At 38.8% G+C, this 17,569-nt stretch overlaps 1 protein-coding gene across 1 annotated transcript in view; it reads left to right on the forward strand.

The window, feature by feature from the left end:
- Positions 1–16,981, forward strand: part of ZRANB3 (zinc finger RANBP2-type containing 3) — a 122,389-nt gene extending 105,408 nt beyond the window's left edge. Inside the window, 6 exon segments of the mRNA XM_075070251.1 lie at positions 564–665; positions 2,708–2,850; positions 5,981–6,127; positions 6,788–7,190; positions 9,856–9,987; positions 15,835–16,981. Of these exon segments, the coding sequence (XP_074926352.1) occupies positions 564–665; positions 2,708–2,850; positions 5,981–6,127; positions 6,788–7,190; positions 9,856–9,987; positions 15,835–15,933 (1,026 nt within the window). The 3' untranslated portion in view covers positions 15,934–16,981.
- Positions 16,982–17,569: the final 588 nt, after the last annotated feature.

Consider the following 17,569-nt stretch of genomic DNA (forward strand, 5'->3'; position numbering starts at 1 on the left):
GGCCTGCATGGACTTTACGTGGCAGCTCACTTGTTGACAATCATCTGAGAAAGAACTTGCTCAGAGCACAGAGGAGGCACTGAGCATGCTTGAACACGCTTCACCCCAGCATGTTCTGTCACCTAATTTTAAGTTGCAGAGAGTCAGTTTCTCCACTCAAGTAAAAATTCTACAGTCGTCCCCAGTGCTATGCAGTACAGTTGAGTTGATAACTCTGTGTTATTTAATTTAGTGAAGTTGGTGCTTCAGATCTATTCAAAGATGATATATTATATGTAGGTGAAGATGATGCTTAGAGGTAAAATTGTAGTCCTCTTTAGTTGCAGTATAATACTATGAATCAAATTTCCTGAATTGGTAGTCTTACTGTGGTTTTACATCCACCGTGCAAATACCTTATGAATTTCTTCTAATATTAGGAAATTAGATTGTTTGGGTAGCCATTGAAAAAAATTGGTACTTATTCTACATTGTATTACATTACAATTGTAAACAAAATTAAAAGACTTGGATTCCTTGAGGATTTAGTGGGTTTAACTAAATTGTCTGTATTGCCTCTCCAGGATGGAAAATCGCTGAACTGTAATTTTATTCCATTGGATATAAAATTGGATAATTGGGAGGATTTGCCAGAGAATTTTCAGCAAAAACAAAATCGTTCATTGGTAAGAACAATCTTTCAAATTTTACTATGAAAATAATGTAATGTTTAATTTGGACTTCTTTAATTTTTATAAATGGAGAATATTTTGTTACCCTGCCTTAAGTTTCAGTTGCTGATTACGTTTCCTCAATGCAGCCAGATTTTATAAATGTTGATATGAATAATAAATGTGCATTCTGTTACTCTGGCAAATTATCAAACCTCCTGTTACCATTTCTGTAGATAGAATCATCATCACATTAATTACTGTCTCATTTACAGGATTAGTAAGTGATATTCATACGTTATCAAAATTACATTATCTTAAAGGTTACGTTTTAAGAGTGGCATACTGTAAGTCGAGAAAATATGCTTGACTGCATCACACTTGTGATGTGCATAAGCCGCGGAGTTCTCAGTGTGCTCTATGGTCACCCTCCTCTTTTAGCAAGACTGTTCAAATCAATGTAGAGCATGATGTGCTGAGACTTGTAGTCTCCGTGAATTCTATCTCTGTAATGAAGATTACATCCAAAACATGACATTAGAACTGTTAGGTTCAAAGTCAAGCCCTCAGAATTTAGGAAAGGCCATTATTAAGGTTGCCCTGCTACACTGGAACCTTAATGTTTTTAAGCAAAGTTCTTTAATGCAATTTCCTAGCTTCTTAAAAAAGCAAATTAAAAATAACAAATTACATCATGTTTAATCCTATTGATTCCCTCATGATTTATCATAAGGCTGGGACCTTTAAATCTACAGCACAGACCTCAACCAATTGAGCTAACTGAGTAACTGGTAGCCGTAGAAGGTTCTATTATGCATGTAGATCAGCTACTGGGAAGGAAGAGAAACACATTTTGTTAGTGCTTTTCAGAGCTATTCACTAGACAGTAGAAGAGTGAAACTCAAGAATCCTGGCTTCAGTTTCAGGCTCTGGAGAGGCGTGCGTTTCTAGTGCTGATAGACCCTTCTTCTCCTGTCGTCTTCTGCTCCTTCATCATTCTGAGTGTCAACTGAGGGAGATACATTCTGTAAAATGTTAACAAAATAAATAATAAAAAAACATTGATTCACATCTCCACTGAAATGTCCAATTTCATTGCGTTCTTCCATGCTGCTCCAGCTCAGTGGGAGAGAAATCCTGACATGTGCTCATTTTCATTTATTCACAAAAATAAGGATGAGGGAAGAAAATTAGGAGGAAAGGAAAATCATTATGATAGCCTACTTTTTCGGTTCTGAAGGCCTGTTTCTGCATAAGACTTAAGTCACACCTGGAATAATGTAGTCCCCAAAGTGGATGTTTTTTCACATAGCATAACCATCTCATGGTTTAGTACAAAATGCTCTTTCAACTTGTCTATAGTTATGCCATTCACCTCTAGTACTGAAACAGGTCTAGCACTGCTGGGGTTTTTTTAAGTGAGACATGGGTTGCATCTGTGAACCTGATTGCTGACTTTGTTCAGCTCGCTTTACTGAGCCACAACTCCCAGTTGAGAGCAATGGAAGTTTTGCTTGAATAAGAAAGGCTGAACAGAGTTGACAGATGTTTGAACATGGACTACATTTTTATGCTACCCTCGGAAGGGTTTGCCAGTACGGCTATACCAGCAAACCCTTCTAGTGGAGATGCAACTATATTTGCAAAAGCACTATTTGGCCAGTACAATTAAAACCTGTTCCCTAAACAATATGTTATATCAGCAAAAGAATTTTGTGCCAGCAGGTCTGTGTCTATACTTGGGTTTTGCCAGCATAGTTAGATTGATGAAGCGTGTGGTTTTTTTCCCCCTCTCTTGCCCCCAACCTCCCTCCTAATTGACATAGCTATATAGGCAAATATTTTAAGTTTAGATCAGGCCCAAGTCTTAAAGTTTCAGCAGAACCTTTGAAGCTCGTATCAGAAATGATTACATCCTAGAAAAGAACATCTTACAGCAAGCAAACTTTTTTCCAGTTGGCAAAATAATTTTAAATTATAATAATCTAAAACATTTCAGTGTAATTAAATATTTTTGTTTAATACTTGTGCTATCAACCACTTGACCTCTCTGCCAGATTCAGAGGTTTGTGAGAGAATGGAGTAGTCTAACAGCCATGAAGCAGAAAATTATCAGAAAAAGCGGCAATACTTTTTGTAGCCCTATTCTTGCTGCAGAAGAGATTTCTAAACAACAGGCCAGGCTGAGCAGCACCAAAAGGTATGTGTTTTTACTTTTCATTCCTTCTTCTCTTGTATTCATTGCTGCAGGAGGTCCAAGGTTTTTTGTGTAATGTTCAGAGGAATCATGTTGAGATAATCAACTGAACATTAAGCGATAACTTGTTTTATAGTGAAAAAAAATAGACATTTTGCGTGCATTTGTGCAAATCTGTTAGAACAGAAAATACTGCCTGACTCTCTATCACTATGAGTCCAGTTCAGTAGAAATTCTATTTCTGAAGGTTTCTGAAGCTTTAAACATCCAGAGACTGCTAGAGATTCCTGAGAAAAATCTTGCATCCGTATTATTAAAATACTGTCTATTGGCTTCCACATTTCATTTGTATTATTATTTAAGTACCAGCTGTGTGCTTAGAGCTTTAAAAGGTGCATCGGAAGGCATAACTATTCTCCTGAAGAGATTACAGTCTGTTTAGATAATACAAAATATTCTGGGAAACAAGTTTCTATCCTCAAGCATTTATTTATTTACTTATGTTAGTGTTTTGGCAATGTGTGAATAATAGTTTGGTTTTTATTTTGCTGTGGACATCAGCTAGGGTTTTGTAGAAGGAGTTGGTTTTATGCCTTTCTTGCTGTCAGGTTTGTTCTGTGTAGACGTAGCATTTTTTCTTGAAGAGCCATATGGAAAGATGGCCAACAGGAACCAAATCAGCTGCAAACTCTTCATATATTAACTTTTCTTTTTCTATTTGGTAGTAGGTCAAATGAAGGAATCCACTGTAAAACTGTAGTCTTGGCATTTTAAAATGTTTCATATCCTGCTGGAAGGGAATTTCTCTCTCTGCCCAAAGGAGCTATTCCCCTCCTCCATTTTTTTCATCTCTTTCTGTCCTCATTTAACATTTCCACAAAATCATATTTATCCCTTCATCTCTTGTCTTCCCTCTGGTAAATCTCTCCTTTATTTTCTTTTAGGTCCCAGTAGTCCAGGTTTCAGTCTGTCCAAAATACATCATCATGTTTCTCCAGGCTTAGAAGCAGAAATAAATTATTACTTATGTTTATTTCATAATCCAGAATCTCCTTCTACACTTTCTCAGCCTCATTTCTTCCTTAGTTGATTTCCTATCCTCCTCGAATGCCAGTTGTTTCAGTATTTATTATTGCTTTCCTTCCTGTGTGTAAGGTGCCCAGTCAGTGGTAAAATCGAAATTTACCTCTCCTCTGCCTCCTTTCTTGGGCTACATATACACTATAACCAGAGGTATCATTTGAAGTTCATGTAAACGTGCCAGCACTAGCTTTTTCATCTCACTAAAATTAGCAGTGAGGCTGCAGTGGCACAGATTGTGCATACCCATCCAACCTGTCATGGTATGTATTCACATTGTTGGCCCATGCTGAAGCATGTGTGGCCACATCCACATTTTTTTTTTAGCGAGCTATCTAGATTAAAGCTAGTGCCAGGATGTCCACATGAACAGCAAATTACGTCTCTGATTGCAGTGTGGATATAGCCTCAGTCTCTGATAACATCACTGTCCTCCCTGACATGGGGCTCATAACCTGAGTGTTGTAATTAGATTTTTCTCATACATATATCCGGGCTCTCTCACCAACATTGTGCTACAACATATATCTATAACTTGTTGTCTCCTCTTAATCTACTGCTAAATCCCCCCTCACCTCCCCTCCTCCCCCACCCTAACAGGATTGGCTGTATTGTGATGGTCAGTAGGAATTCCTGTAAGTATATAGAGCAGTTTGTAATTTCAGGCTTGCAAAACAAGTATAAATCAGCAAATAGTAGTAATAAGTAGAGTGTTGTATTTTTTTTTTTTATCCTGGCACGGGATTGTTTCATTATATAACATGTAAAAGAGGAATCTAAAAGGAATTCTTCACTGTTTTAGAATAACCAGGATGGCATTTATTGATTTATAGAGATGGGGGGCGGGGATTAATGTGATTGGGTATTAGGATAAACAGGGCCAGATAAAAGCATAGGCAAACTAGGCACATGCCTAAAGCCCAATCTGAGCAGCACTGCAACCCCATGCACCAGGTCACAATGCCACTCATTCAGATTTGGCCCAGCTGTCTTCTGCGCCTGCCCCATTATGACAGAGGGGCAGCCAAACCAAACCTGAGTGGGCAGTGGGGCAGCTAGTGCTGCTCTTGCATCAGGATTCCCCCAAACTCACCCCGCTTTCAGCAGCCCGTGTCCTCTCTGCTTTGCCCACAAGACTCATTCAGCAACAGTCCCGAGACCAGCTAAAAATACAGGGAACAGCCAGGAGAGGGGTGGCAGGGAGCTCTGCAGGGGCAGACATGAGATGGCTAATAGGGCCGTGTCCATGCAGCAGAAGCCAGTCACTGACTGACCTGAATAGAAGAGGGTTAACTAAACAACATCCATGCTGTGAGAGCTGGACTTGCTTGCGTGAATAGATTACTAGTGCAGCTGTGGTGGCCAGGGCAGGGTTAATATAAATGCATCCCTACCACAGAAGCATCTCATTTGGTTGGCTGTTAGAGGGGCTCAGAAGTGTATGCTTGTTTAAGGCCTGGCCCTGACCATTAGTTAGTTAGGTTGATTAATAATTATATCTTAAAAGTGACCAAAGCATGGGGGACTATTGAATTTTATCAGAACTTAATTTAGAAGAATAGGGATGATCTTACAATAAAAATATAAAGGAAACTGAGCAAATTCAAAGATAAACTCATTTTTCCAGAACTCTTCCATGACTTCCAACGCTTCTCATATTCTCTCCCAAATGGCACATTTTCCAAAACAAACAAAACCAAAAAACCTTGGAATATAAGTGATGGTTCACTCAAGTGAAACAGGCTTTACATTGTTTTCTTATTACTTTCTATAATTACATGTCATGGAAAATAACTCATTATCTCTTGGCAGCACAACAGAGAGGTGGCTGGTTTTTTAAAAGAAATCTTACCTAGTATGGAAAAGCTGAATGAGTAAAATGCATTTTCCAAACTATTCTCATGCCAGGTTTAGGAAGCAAGAAATATTTAGAGGGGATTTTCTACATCAGTATTGCTGTAGGTGATATGAATGTTCTCTAAAGAAGTATTCAGTTGTCTGCAGTACAATTCAGGGGAAAAATGAATACTGAAACAACTTGTAATAATTCCAGATATGTGACAAAAGAGGATGTTGCTGTAGCCTCACTCAGCAAAGCTAACAGCAGTGGGGGCAGTGTATGCTTGGTCACGAAGGAGACTGCGTTTTACTTGAAAAATGAAGGTGCTTCTGCTGGGAAAACAGATGGCCACTCCACAAAGTAAGTTTGTTAATGTTAATAAAAAAAACAGAATAGCCACAATACAGTGATTAAACTAGTTTTTCCCAAAATTATTTTTACTTTATGTAATGAAATTATAGGATACAAGGGCTTAAGATGCACTGCTTAAGATTGAAGGCATTTACCTTGTGCTGATGAACTAAATCTTATTTGCTATAATGATTTAGATTATGTGTGTTAGCTAGCACATTTGTCAGTGGACAGCTGAGTTTCTTAGTATGAAAGAAGAAAAATGTGTGATCAGGGAAATGGAGAGTTTACACGCAAACAAGCCTGTGAGGTTGACAGCAAACAGTTTAGAGACACAAAGAGTATGTCTGCTCTTTGAGCTGGGGGTGTGATTCTCGTCTCAAGGAGACTCCTTGCAGTAGTTCTGATTGAGCTAGCACACTAAAAATATTGGTAGCTGAGGCAGCAAGAGTAGCAGGAAGGCCTTTTAGAAATCTGGTCCTAAAATTATAATTCAAGTGTGCTATTTGCATTGTGCAGTGACCAACCAAAGCAGCATGAGTTTTCATTGAAGTTGCTATTTTTCATGACAAAAGAAACCTAATAGTTGATATTGAGTATTTAAGTATTGTATACTGACCCTGATGAAGGCCAGTCTTATTAAATAATTGCTTCTCATCCTTATCACAGGTTACTTTTAAAAGATGGGAAAGTTTCCTCTGTTCTTAATACAGACTCAGTTCAGGCTGAAGTTATTGAAGGTCCTGCCATATACAAAGGATATTTACAGGCTGTAGATAATAAAGGAAATCCACTTTGTCTTAGCTGCCAAAAACCAACAGTTCATCTCGACCAACATTGCAAATCTATTGCTTGGGAAACACGATTTTGTTCTCTTAAATGCCAGGAAGACTTCTTAATTCGCTCTAGTCAGAGTTACCTGAGGAGTAAAGTATTTGAAGTCGAACATGGTGTTTGTCAGCTTTGCAATCTCAATTCCCAGGAGCTCTACCTTAGCATCAGAAATGCCCCTAAGAGTCAACGTAAGAGTCTTCTGGAGAGTTCTTGGATGTCTCAGCTTCCATTAGGACAGGTAATGGTATTTAAGCAGTAACACAAATCAGTGTATTTCTGTGGTAGGTGGTAGTTATGCTCCTCAAGTCATTTTAAAAGGTAAGTGGCTGAAAGCAAATGCTTATCAATGAAAAGAATAGAAAAATGTACAACAAATGCACTACTTGGGTGGACGCTTCTACCCCATAACCCCTAACAGCAACAAAAAAGAGGGAATAATTTTTTTAAAAATAAAAAAGTCCTAAAAACAGAAAACCATTCCCCAAGCAGAATTTTAATCCCAAAAAGGGAGAAATTCCAGATGATTCCATGAAGTCCACTAGGGAGTTGACTGTTGCTGTAGATTTTACATGGAAGGTGCTGTAGTACAGTGATGAGTGATATTATAAAAGCCCTAAGATAAGTAGATACTTTTAAATTCCACTTACTAACTAATGCAGTAAGATGTAAGAGTTTATTGGTTATTACTTCTACCATATGAAAAACTTCTTTAACATAGTGTTTCAATTATTTAATACTCTAGAACCTCAGAGTTACGAACATTTTGGTTATTCTTTGAAAAGTTTACAACTGAACATTGACTTAATATAGCTTTGAAACTTCATTATGCAGAAGAAAAATGCTGCTTTTAACCATCTTAATTTAAATGAAACAAGCACAGAAACAATTTCCTTACTTTGTCACATCTTTTTTTTAAACTTTCCTTTCCCTTTATTTTTTTAGTAGTTTATTTAATACAGTACTGTACTGTGTTTGCACACCCTCCCCCCTTTTTTGTTGTTGTCTCTGATGCTGACTGATTGCATACTTCCGGTTCCAAATGAGGTGTGTGGTTGTCTGGGTAGTTCGTAACTCTGGTGTTTGTAACTCTGAAGTTCTACCATACATGTATTAAGGGGCATAGCATTGTTGAATTGAAGATGGAGTGTGTTGGTGTAAAGCAGTGGTTCTCAAACTTATTTGATTGGACCTTTCTTTGTGTCTGTAGTCATTTGTGCCCCCCCCCCCCCCCCAAACACGCACAAGTACATGTACCACCACCCAGCTCTAAAGGCAGAGCGGAGAGCAGCAGCTGCTGGCCAAGTGCCCAGCTCTGAAGGCAGCGCAGCACCAGCACAGAAGTAAGGGAGGTAATGTGAAAAGAGATATTTGTCAATATCACTTTTCACAGCAGACTTAGCACCCCATTGCCACCCTTACTTCTGTTCTGCTGTCTGTCTGGGGCATTTGGGGGGGCGGGGGAGAGAGCCCGAACCTGGGCTGCCTCCCAGTGAGGAAGAGTGGTAAGGAGAGTCTGAGCCTGGGGTGCCTCCCAGTGAGGGTTTGGGGGGTGGGGAAGGAGAGGCCAAGCCCAGGTGGTGGGACTCCAGCTGTTCACTTCCGGGTTGTGCATGGACCTTCTGCGTGACCCCAGCCACCTGGGGCTGACAGCAAGAGCTCTTAAAATAATAATAATAATAAAGAGCACAGCTGGTGCTTTTTTTGACACATTCCAATGTCTCCCTTGAGAGGCCCATCCCATAGTTGGGAACCACTGGTATAGATTATCATGATGGTAGTGGGCTAATGTTTAGAGACTGCTGTTGTTAGGTGTGAGTGCTGCTTTAACTTATATTTTCCTTTTGAATCTTTGCCTTGTGAGGAAGTACATGTGAGCGCTTAACTCTAAGTTAAGTTGTTTTGTGGGGGAATTTCCTATGTTTTCAAAATATAACTTACATAAATGTACAGGATGAGAACTCAGGGCTGAAAACTAAAGAGCTGGAGAGAGGAATTATCTGGGTAGTATAGCAGCAGAGTCAGTCAGATAGTCACATCTCATCTTTTTAAAACAGAACATGCCTGATGAGTAAGCTCTAACCTACACTCCAGCTTCTTCAGGTTGTGACTCAAAGCTCTGTATGTGAAGATGAAAAAGCCCTGTAGCCAGAGAAGCTTTGAGCACTGACTGACAAAACTTTGGGCATCAGATTTCCCTACAAAGTTTAAAGTTTTAAATATAGCAGAAATGTTGTTTTACCTCTTTAAAATAATTTCATAACTTGTATTAATTTGTAGACTGAAATGGAAATTGTAGCATTAAAAACAATTGTCTTACCATGAACCGCTGAAATAATGATTATTCTTCCATTTAGTTTTAGAAGTTTAACACATTATTTTATTGAAAATAAATCTCATCTGTGTTCATTTTGTTTGGCTGCCACTTAACAAATAACTCTTATATGAAAAATATATTTACAAATTGAAAATAAATTAACATTCTTTAAATGGAAGTACAGAATCTATCTGATTGGAACTGCTTAACAATGAAGAAAAATGCATCTTTTCTCAGTTTTCTTTTTTATAATTCTGTAAATGAACACAGATGCATTAGGATATTCCTATTGGGTCCTGTATTTTAGCACTTGTTCTGATGTATCAGACTGCTGTGCACTTGGTGAAAATAAGCTTTCTAAAAATATAACTCCTAGTTGCCGGTTAGAAGTAAAAAAAAAAAAAAAAAAAAAATTGCTAAGACTGAATTTTTTCCTTTTCTCAATAAAAGCTATAAAAAGCTATCTTCACATATTGTTTTCTCTGTTGTTCTTACTGTATAAACATGATTAAGGAATGTATGACACAATTTCCTCAGTTCAGAGTTGACTGTTTAAAACTTCTGATCCTATGTCCTTTCTTTACTGCAGTTAAATGAAATTATAACAAACCCAACAGAAGGCCAGTTCTGGCAGGTGGATCATATCAAACCAGTTTATAATGGAGGAGGACAGTGCTCTCTGGAAAATCTTCAAACTCTATGTACAGTTTGTCATAAGGAGGTCAGTATAAATCAACTCATAATCCCCTGAATGTGTAAGTAAATAGATAATTTATGGAAGTGTCAATGAAAAATTCTACAGCCGTAATTTTCAAAAATAACTAGATGACTTCTTGGTCACCAAACTTGATACACTTTAAAGGAGCCAGATTTTCTGAGGATTGGGTGCTCAGCACTTTCTGAAAACCAGTCCTTTTTTATAAATGTCTCAGTTATGCTCCCAGAATTGCTAATTGCTTTTCAAAATATTGGCTCAAGTGTATAAGCACTACACATGTGCTATAATATATTCCCACTTGATCCCCTGATATGACCTGCAAGGGGTTCAAATCCTGTATGTTGAAAGTTCTTGATATAAAACTGTCAAAAGCATTACTTTATATCAGTTCTCCATAATGGGTACAGTAGAAGCTGCTTCTTTCTTCACCTCTTGAGGAGGACTTAACAGGATACTTTTTGCATAAGTGATAATTTAGGCTATGTCTGCACTTTAAACGAGTGTAATTCCACTACTCTCATATATGTGCTTGTGCTAGCTCTCATCAAAATAGTGCAAGTATAAACAGTAGTGTAGCCACAATAGCACAGGTAGTGATAATGGAAGCATGGCTTAGCCATGCCAAGTACAGACACACCAGTTTCAAGTGAGCTTGTACTTGGCATGGCAAAGCCATGCCTCCACTGCCACTCTCCATGTTACCATGGCTATGCTACAGTTTATATTCATGCTAGCTCTCAACAGAGAAGGAGTTCAGGGCCAAACAGCACAAATAGGTTTGAAAGTAATATTTGTAATTTTAGGCACTAGGATTTTACAGCACCTTGATCACTTTACACTTATGAATATTAAAATAAACTATTTTTGATCTTTATAGTGCAGCTAGTAACAGTCATACTTTCTGCAGTCATGCAGAGTTTAAATTTGGGAAGTATACAGGACAGAGCTGATTTTAGTGTCAGGTAATGCAGTTAATTTCAGTGGTGTACACTTATAGTTAGCTTTTTATTTTAAATTTAGTCAGAAAAAATAATCAGTGGGCCTTTCATCTAAGGCCATGATCCTACAGTTGTAACTGGGTGGGTGCATCCTTGTGCCTGTGTAGAGCCCCACTGAAGTCAGATCATGTCATGTAAGATGGATGGAGATGTTCCTGGCCCTCTCATCACCTCCCCCTAAAGCAGGGGTTCTCAAACTGAGGGTCAGGAACCCTCAGGGGGTCACCAGGTTATTACATGGGGGGTCGCAAGCTGTCAGCCTCCACCCCAACCCCGCTTTTCCTCCAGCATTTATAATGGTGTTAAATATATTTAAAAGTGTTTTTAATGTATAAGGGGGGTCTCACTCAGAGGCTTGTTGTGTGAAAGGGGTCACCAGTACAAAAGTTTGAGAACCACTGCCCTATAGCATCAACCCACATTTCCTGTTTCTATGTAACTGTAACTCAGCTGACCTTGCAACCAGTGAACATAGTACCTTGGAAAATGTGACAGGATCAGGTCCCTAAATAGACTGAATGAAGTGAGTTTCATTGTTCTTTAGAAATATAAGTAAAATAAACTGTCAAAGGCAAAAATAATCAGCAGCAATAATCACAATTAGTAGCCCTTACTTAGTTTGATTTACAGTGGTAGCCTTAGACACATACTCTATGGGGAGTAGTAAATTAAGTTTTCAGGAACTCAGTAAAACCCCTGATTTTTATACAAAGATTTGGAGTTTTCTTTTTTGTTTTCTTTGCAAATAATAGTATTAAGATTGTAAAAGTTGAATAAAAATACTATGTGCTTAAGACCTATGTGCTGTGAATAGTCAAAATAATAAGTAATTTGATTATCCTGGTTTTTAGAAAGTAAAATATGTGTGTACAGCGACTAGCACAGTGGGGTCGTGGTCTATCAGTAGAGTTCCTGGTACTACAAACAATAATCTGCAAAAATAAAAACATTACACCAGAAATACTATATCCTCAGTCCTAGGTACTGATTTCCCCAAATAAAGGAGTTGGGTGCATTTCAGTGTAGTTATTATGTTAATTTAAGTTGTCTTTTTCACTCCTTTAGTAGGTTCTTGAAGTGCAGTTTCCTAAAGGTTGCTGGTGTATACTCAAGGTGTCACATCAGCAGGTACTCTGCAAGTGATCTTGCAACCACATTTGAACAGGTGTTGGAGTATGCAGACTTCCTTTAGGGGTAACAGTCTTTCCCTAGTATTAAGTATAAGATAAATAGTAAAAAGAAGGCATTCTAAAAATTCCCAGTATGGGTTTGGGAACAGATTTACTGTGCCACTATAGGCAGCATACATGCTCCAAGTTGTGCAACACTGGGCTGTACATCAGCAGCATATACGCGGTAGCATGGTACATTCAGTGCATGTGAAAGTTCTTCTTAGGTTTTTACCAGTGGAGACTGAAGCTAAAGTCCTTTCTGCTGCACTGCTTCTCTCTTCATTTATCACTGATGGACAGTGCCTCACATCTGTTGAATTTAGAGGTGGTCCAATGTTGTTGCTGGAAGCTCCAAGATTAAGCCCTGCCCTTCAGCTCAGGTCACCAAAATGTCTTCCTCCAGCAGTGGAACAAGCTGGTAGTTCAGTTTCTCCTGACCATTTTGTTTTATAACTTGAATTTTTATTCATTTGCATGGAACAGCAACTTCATTTCAGCTCATTCTCCTGAGCTTGTGGAATCAGTTGAGTGTTGAGGCTCTAACCGTCAGGTTTCACTGGTACAGTACCTCTAGGGAGCTCCCTTTGCCCTCCCAACCACCACCATGACAGCAAAGAAGCCCTACAAACATCAAGCCAAGTCTGAGGAGTTTACAGGCAGTTTTTCAGGAGCTTCATAGGGTGAGTTGTGCCCTGCTGCTGCAAACCACTGACCCTTGCTTTGCCAGGGTTACATGTTTGGGAAAGCAAGCTCTGCTCTGCTGCCATAAGCCATTTGCCCTTGCTCTGGCAGGACAAGGGGCCTTGAGTCAGACTGGCATGCAAGGGCCACACTCCCTACCCAAAGCTGTAACTCCACCATGGAAGGCGTGACCAGGAACATGAAGATTTCCAAGGAGACCAGAACCCCTAACAGCCTGCTCAGGGCCAAGGCTTGCAACCTCCAGAGGCTCCAGGTTCCAAAAGGACAAAAGCAAGTATTCATTCCCAAGGAATTAATCTGTAGTATTAGTGAGCAAGTGATGTAAAAATACAGTTTTAAATTATTTCTCCTTTGCCTTCCCACCAATGAGTGGGGCTCTCCACTTGTACAGGGACTCTAACAGTGCTCTGTATCATGATTACTGTATGAGGCACATGTGTTTAGCATGTCTGGGATGAATTGCCTGTGATTTCTGTGAAGCCCTTTCTCGGGCAGCAGTGTAATGGGAATTGTGCCTGTCCGGCTTTCAGTCACAGACTCTGTCTTCCAAGAATCTGAAAGGCGAGAAGTGGTTTCTTTCTGTCCCTTTTCCTCTCCATGAGCTGGCTCCACATTAAACCGTAAGAAGAGCACTTCAGGCAGTCTGTGTCCACAACAGAGGTACAGAAAGTCTTGGTGCCCCACACAACTTCATCAACAGCTCTCCACCTTAAGTTCCTAAAACTTAATTTCCCCCTTGAGTTAGCCCCCAGTGAAAAACACAGTCACCTTTTCAGAAGGGGACTTCCTTCCAAAAGATCCCTTAGGCCATAAGAGTGAGGGCTACCATAGAGATTTCAAAATCTCCAACATATGAAGTCCATACACCATTTGTTCTCTGTTCATCTTTTCCTATTCAAAATGCCCAGGCCTTAGAACCTCAAAGATGCTGCAAGCAAGATGTTAAAATCCTGCACCAGTTAGCATGCTTGGCATCTGAGAAACCACGGACTGAGGGAATCAAGCCTTTCTCTATAAGGAAGGTCCTTTGTGGTACCATAGGAAGAAAGTATGTGAACCCCATCCTAGGAAGATTGCAAAGGAATTTCCAGTCTTCTACAGAGACATGCTACTAGGTTGGTTCCCAAATAATTCCTTAAATTACAAAGCTTTTGTCATGGGGGGTATGTCTATTTCTGCCTGTTGTTCTCCGATAGTAGCAGTAATAATCCTGCTTACCCTTCCTCTCTGTAGGTCTGTGATTCACCGCTCACTAATTCCCAGTTATTCTGAACGAGGAGAAAAGCTCTGCAACAGAATGAGAAATTTCTTACCTGATCATTTTCTTTCTGATACAAGCTTCTCTCCTCATTCAGCCCACCCTGACTGGTAAAATTACTGCAATACAATTTGTAACAAATTGAAAATTTTCTATAAAAAGAGACATGCATATAATTGCCTTAAAGTTAGTTTATATCACTCCAAGTTGTTGCCCTAGTGCTAATAATCAGTTGTGAAGTGTTGCTACAATTTTGGAAGAACTCTGTTGGTGGCTTGAACTGAAGAGTTGCTCTTAGTCCTCAAGCCTCCAGCAACAACACTGGATTACGTGCAAAGTCCAGCAATGGAGGCATTATCCATTTGTTATGAACAAGGCAAGAAGCTGCTAGCAGAAAATTACCAGATAGGATATTTCTCACTGTTTTTGTAGAAAATGAATAGCATCATTGGAAGCTTCTGCATGCTGTGTTGTTAACATGTCTCTGTTCTACCAAACCTGGAGGGAGGACAGTATCAGGGGGGATGAAAGGATCATGTAATAATGTGATGTTAGTAAACTTCAAAGCAACCTGTTTGATTTTTGGCACCACTGCTGAGAAGGACAGCAAGGATGTTTGTTACTGTCAATTGCAGTGATGTTTTTAATGTAGACACTTATCTACCAAGAATTGGACTAGGACTAACAAACTTATTTTGCACAGGTAAATAAATAACCATCAAATGGTAGTAATTTTACAAAAAGCCTTAAAAGATGCTGCCTTTTAAGGTAAATGAGTCTCTTTCACTAATTCAGGTGTACTATGAGTAAAAAGTAACATACAGATACAGATCATCTTTAAAATATAAGATGTATTTAAAGTGATTCTCTAATCCTTGGAACCATATATTACGGTGTTCTAATCCTGGCTCTCCCACTGACTTGCTGTGTGACTTGGTGCTAGCCATTTGTCCTGTGTTTGTTTATCCATGTCGGTAAAGAAATAATACATGTATCAATCCTCACCAAATTCCCTATAAGAACATTTATTTTCACAGCACTGATGTACAGTGCTACCTGACTGCTAAATATTAAGTACTAGTTGACGGCAATGCACCCTTTTGGTGGACAGGGTTACAAACATCAGGGCCTGCACCGTACTTCAGTAGTCACCTTCAACAGTTAGCTGGCTAAAATCTCTTAAATAGAACCTGTGAATTTAGATTATCATAATTTCTCCAAATTGGCCTCCAAATTCTACCACAAGTGCCTTGCAAAAAAAATTAATGCAACTCTTTTATAAATAGACTGACATTTTGGTGACTTATAGTAGAAACAGCAAATTCCAAATACATTTTTTTCTTTAATCCGACAATTAACAAGTATATCAGACTTCAAGATTCTAGTTTTAAAAAAGCACATGAAGCGTTTTACTCCAGTAAGTAAGAGTGATGTCCTCCTTGTGATCTCTAATAGAAAAATCAGTGTTCAAATTTGATCTTTCTTCTGTACTCAGTACTTCATAAAGAAATGAGTGTGCCAAATTGGAAGACTTTGGTTCAACAAGAACATGAAAGTTGTCACCCTGTCACAAGCATCAATATTTAAGATAGTGTGATAAGTGTTACAACATGTTAGATCAAACATGAGACCCCAATTCTTTAACAATCAAGATAAACTCAAATGTTGAATACTGTTCCTAAGTAATTTTTAATATATTCAGACACTTCTATCTTTTCAGAGAACTGCTAAACAAGCCAAGGAAAGAAGCCAGATGAAACGACATTCTTTAGCTTCAAAATATGGATCTGATATCACAAAATTTTTTATAAAGATGTGAGTAGGATATAGCATCATATACTACTGATGTGAAATGTAAATGTGTTTAGTTGTAATATTTCAGAACTATCATGTATGTGCATGGGTTTGGTTTGGCACTGATGCAGAATTCTGAATCTTTACCGTCTAATTCTTTTTAAAAAGTAACTTCTGATAAATCTTACTCAGTCAAAACCAAGGCTAGGAAAAGAAATTATTCTATTTCATAATTGCTTCAGTATTTCTGGGATGTCAGCAAAACACATCATATTGTCATCATATACCATGCAAGTTTCTTCACTAGATGGATCAGTAGCTTTAAAACTAATTATCGTGGATTTTGTTGTCATAAGTCAGAAACTTAATGTTGTTTCAGTATATGTTATTTGACCTATTTTTTTTTCTACTGTATTACTGTTTCCAAATTAGATTATATGTAACTACACCTTTCAGAAACTGGTGAAGCTCTACTGGAATGTTTATTGGCTTTGCATTGTTCTGGCATACTAGGGGCAAACATCTTACACTAAAGATGGCTTTGCTTAAATCATTATTTGGTGTCTTTGGTTCCGACATTAAAATTATTTTTAACATACAGAAATAGACAAATGTTCCCTAAATGAAGTAAGAGAGGAAGGTTTTTACTTTTCTATTTTTCTATTTCTATTTTTCAATACTTGGGAGATGTTCTGATACTAAAGTGATAGTGGACATATAAATACCTAGACTGATAACTCTGAGTGTCATTGTTGGGGAATTGAGTTTGGATTGAGTTTATTTTCAGCAGTTATTTTGGCTACAGAATAAAAGGGAAGTGGCAACAGTTTAATTGTCAGAATTATGTGAAGGTTATTGCCTATACTAACTGCATTTTTCTACTTCATTTTTCAAAACAAATGTACTGACTGCTGTTCTCATGGGTGGTATAGTACATTAGATGGTTAATGTTTCAAAATATGACTGAGTCTAACTGAACCTGAAACTGAATTAATACACATGTGACAGAGAACACTGTATTTCCTATAGGAGCTTGTTTTTTATTAGGTAAAATAAAATTTGCGTTCACAGTACCTCCAGCACATATTTTCATTTGCATAGCTCATTCTGAAGATGTGTATCTCTTTTTCTCGCTGCAATCACAGTCTTGTTACTTGAATTTGGAAGGGTAACATCCAAAGTTAGCTCACTATGGCAGTGAGGTATTTCACATACTGGTCAATCACCTCTTACTAGTTGTTTTCTCTTTAATCAGGTAAGTGCTCAGTGGTATATCTCTGACAAGTGTATTTTCCAGTTGGATGGCCAGAACAATTTTCTTCATGAGTTCTCTGTTGCTGACTGGCTAATTAGTCGTTCGTTGTTATAGTTATTGCTTAGGCTGCAAGTCTGTCACAGAAGTCACGGATTTCGGGATCTCCGGGACTTGTGCAGCCTGCTGGGGCCCTTGACCCCAGGGCCAATGGAGCAGGTCGGGTGGCCTCGGGCCATCCCCACTGGCCCCCCCAGCAACAGTGATGATTCCAGGCTGCCTTCCCACACCCCCACCCCCAGCAGTGGTGCCGGCAGTCCCGGGCTGCCCCCCTCAGCATCAACAGGCTCCCTGGAGCGCCCTCCTCTGAGCACCAGCAGGTGCCCTGGAGTACCACCCTCCCCACGCA

This window comes from Chelonoidis abingdonii, chromosome 10 (assembly GCF_003597395.2).
Source record: "Chelonoidis abingdonii isolate Lonesome George chromosome 10, CheloAbing_2.0, whole genome shotgun sequence".
NCBI classification, from domain to species: Eukaryota; Metazoa; Chordata; order Testudines; family Testudinidae; genus Chelonoidis; species Chelonoidis abingdonii.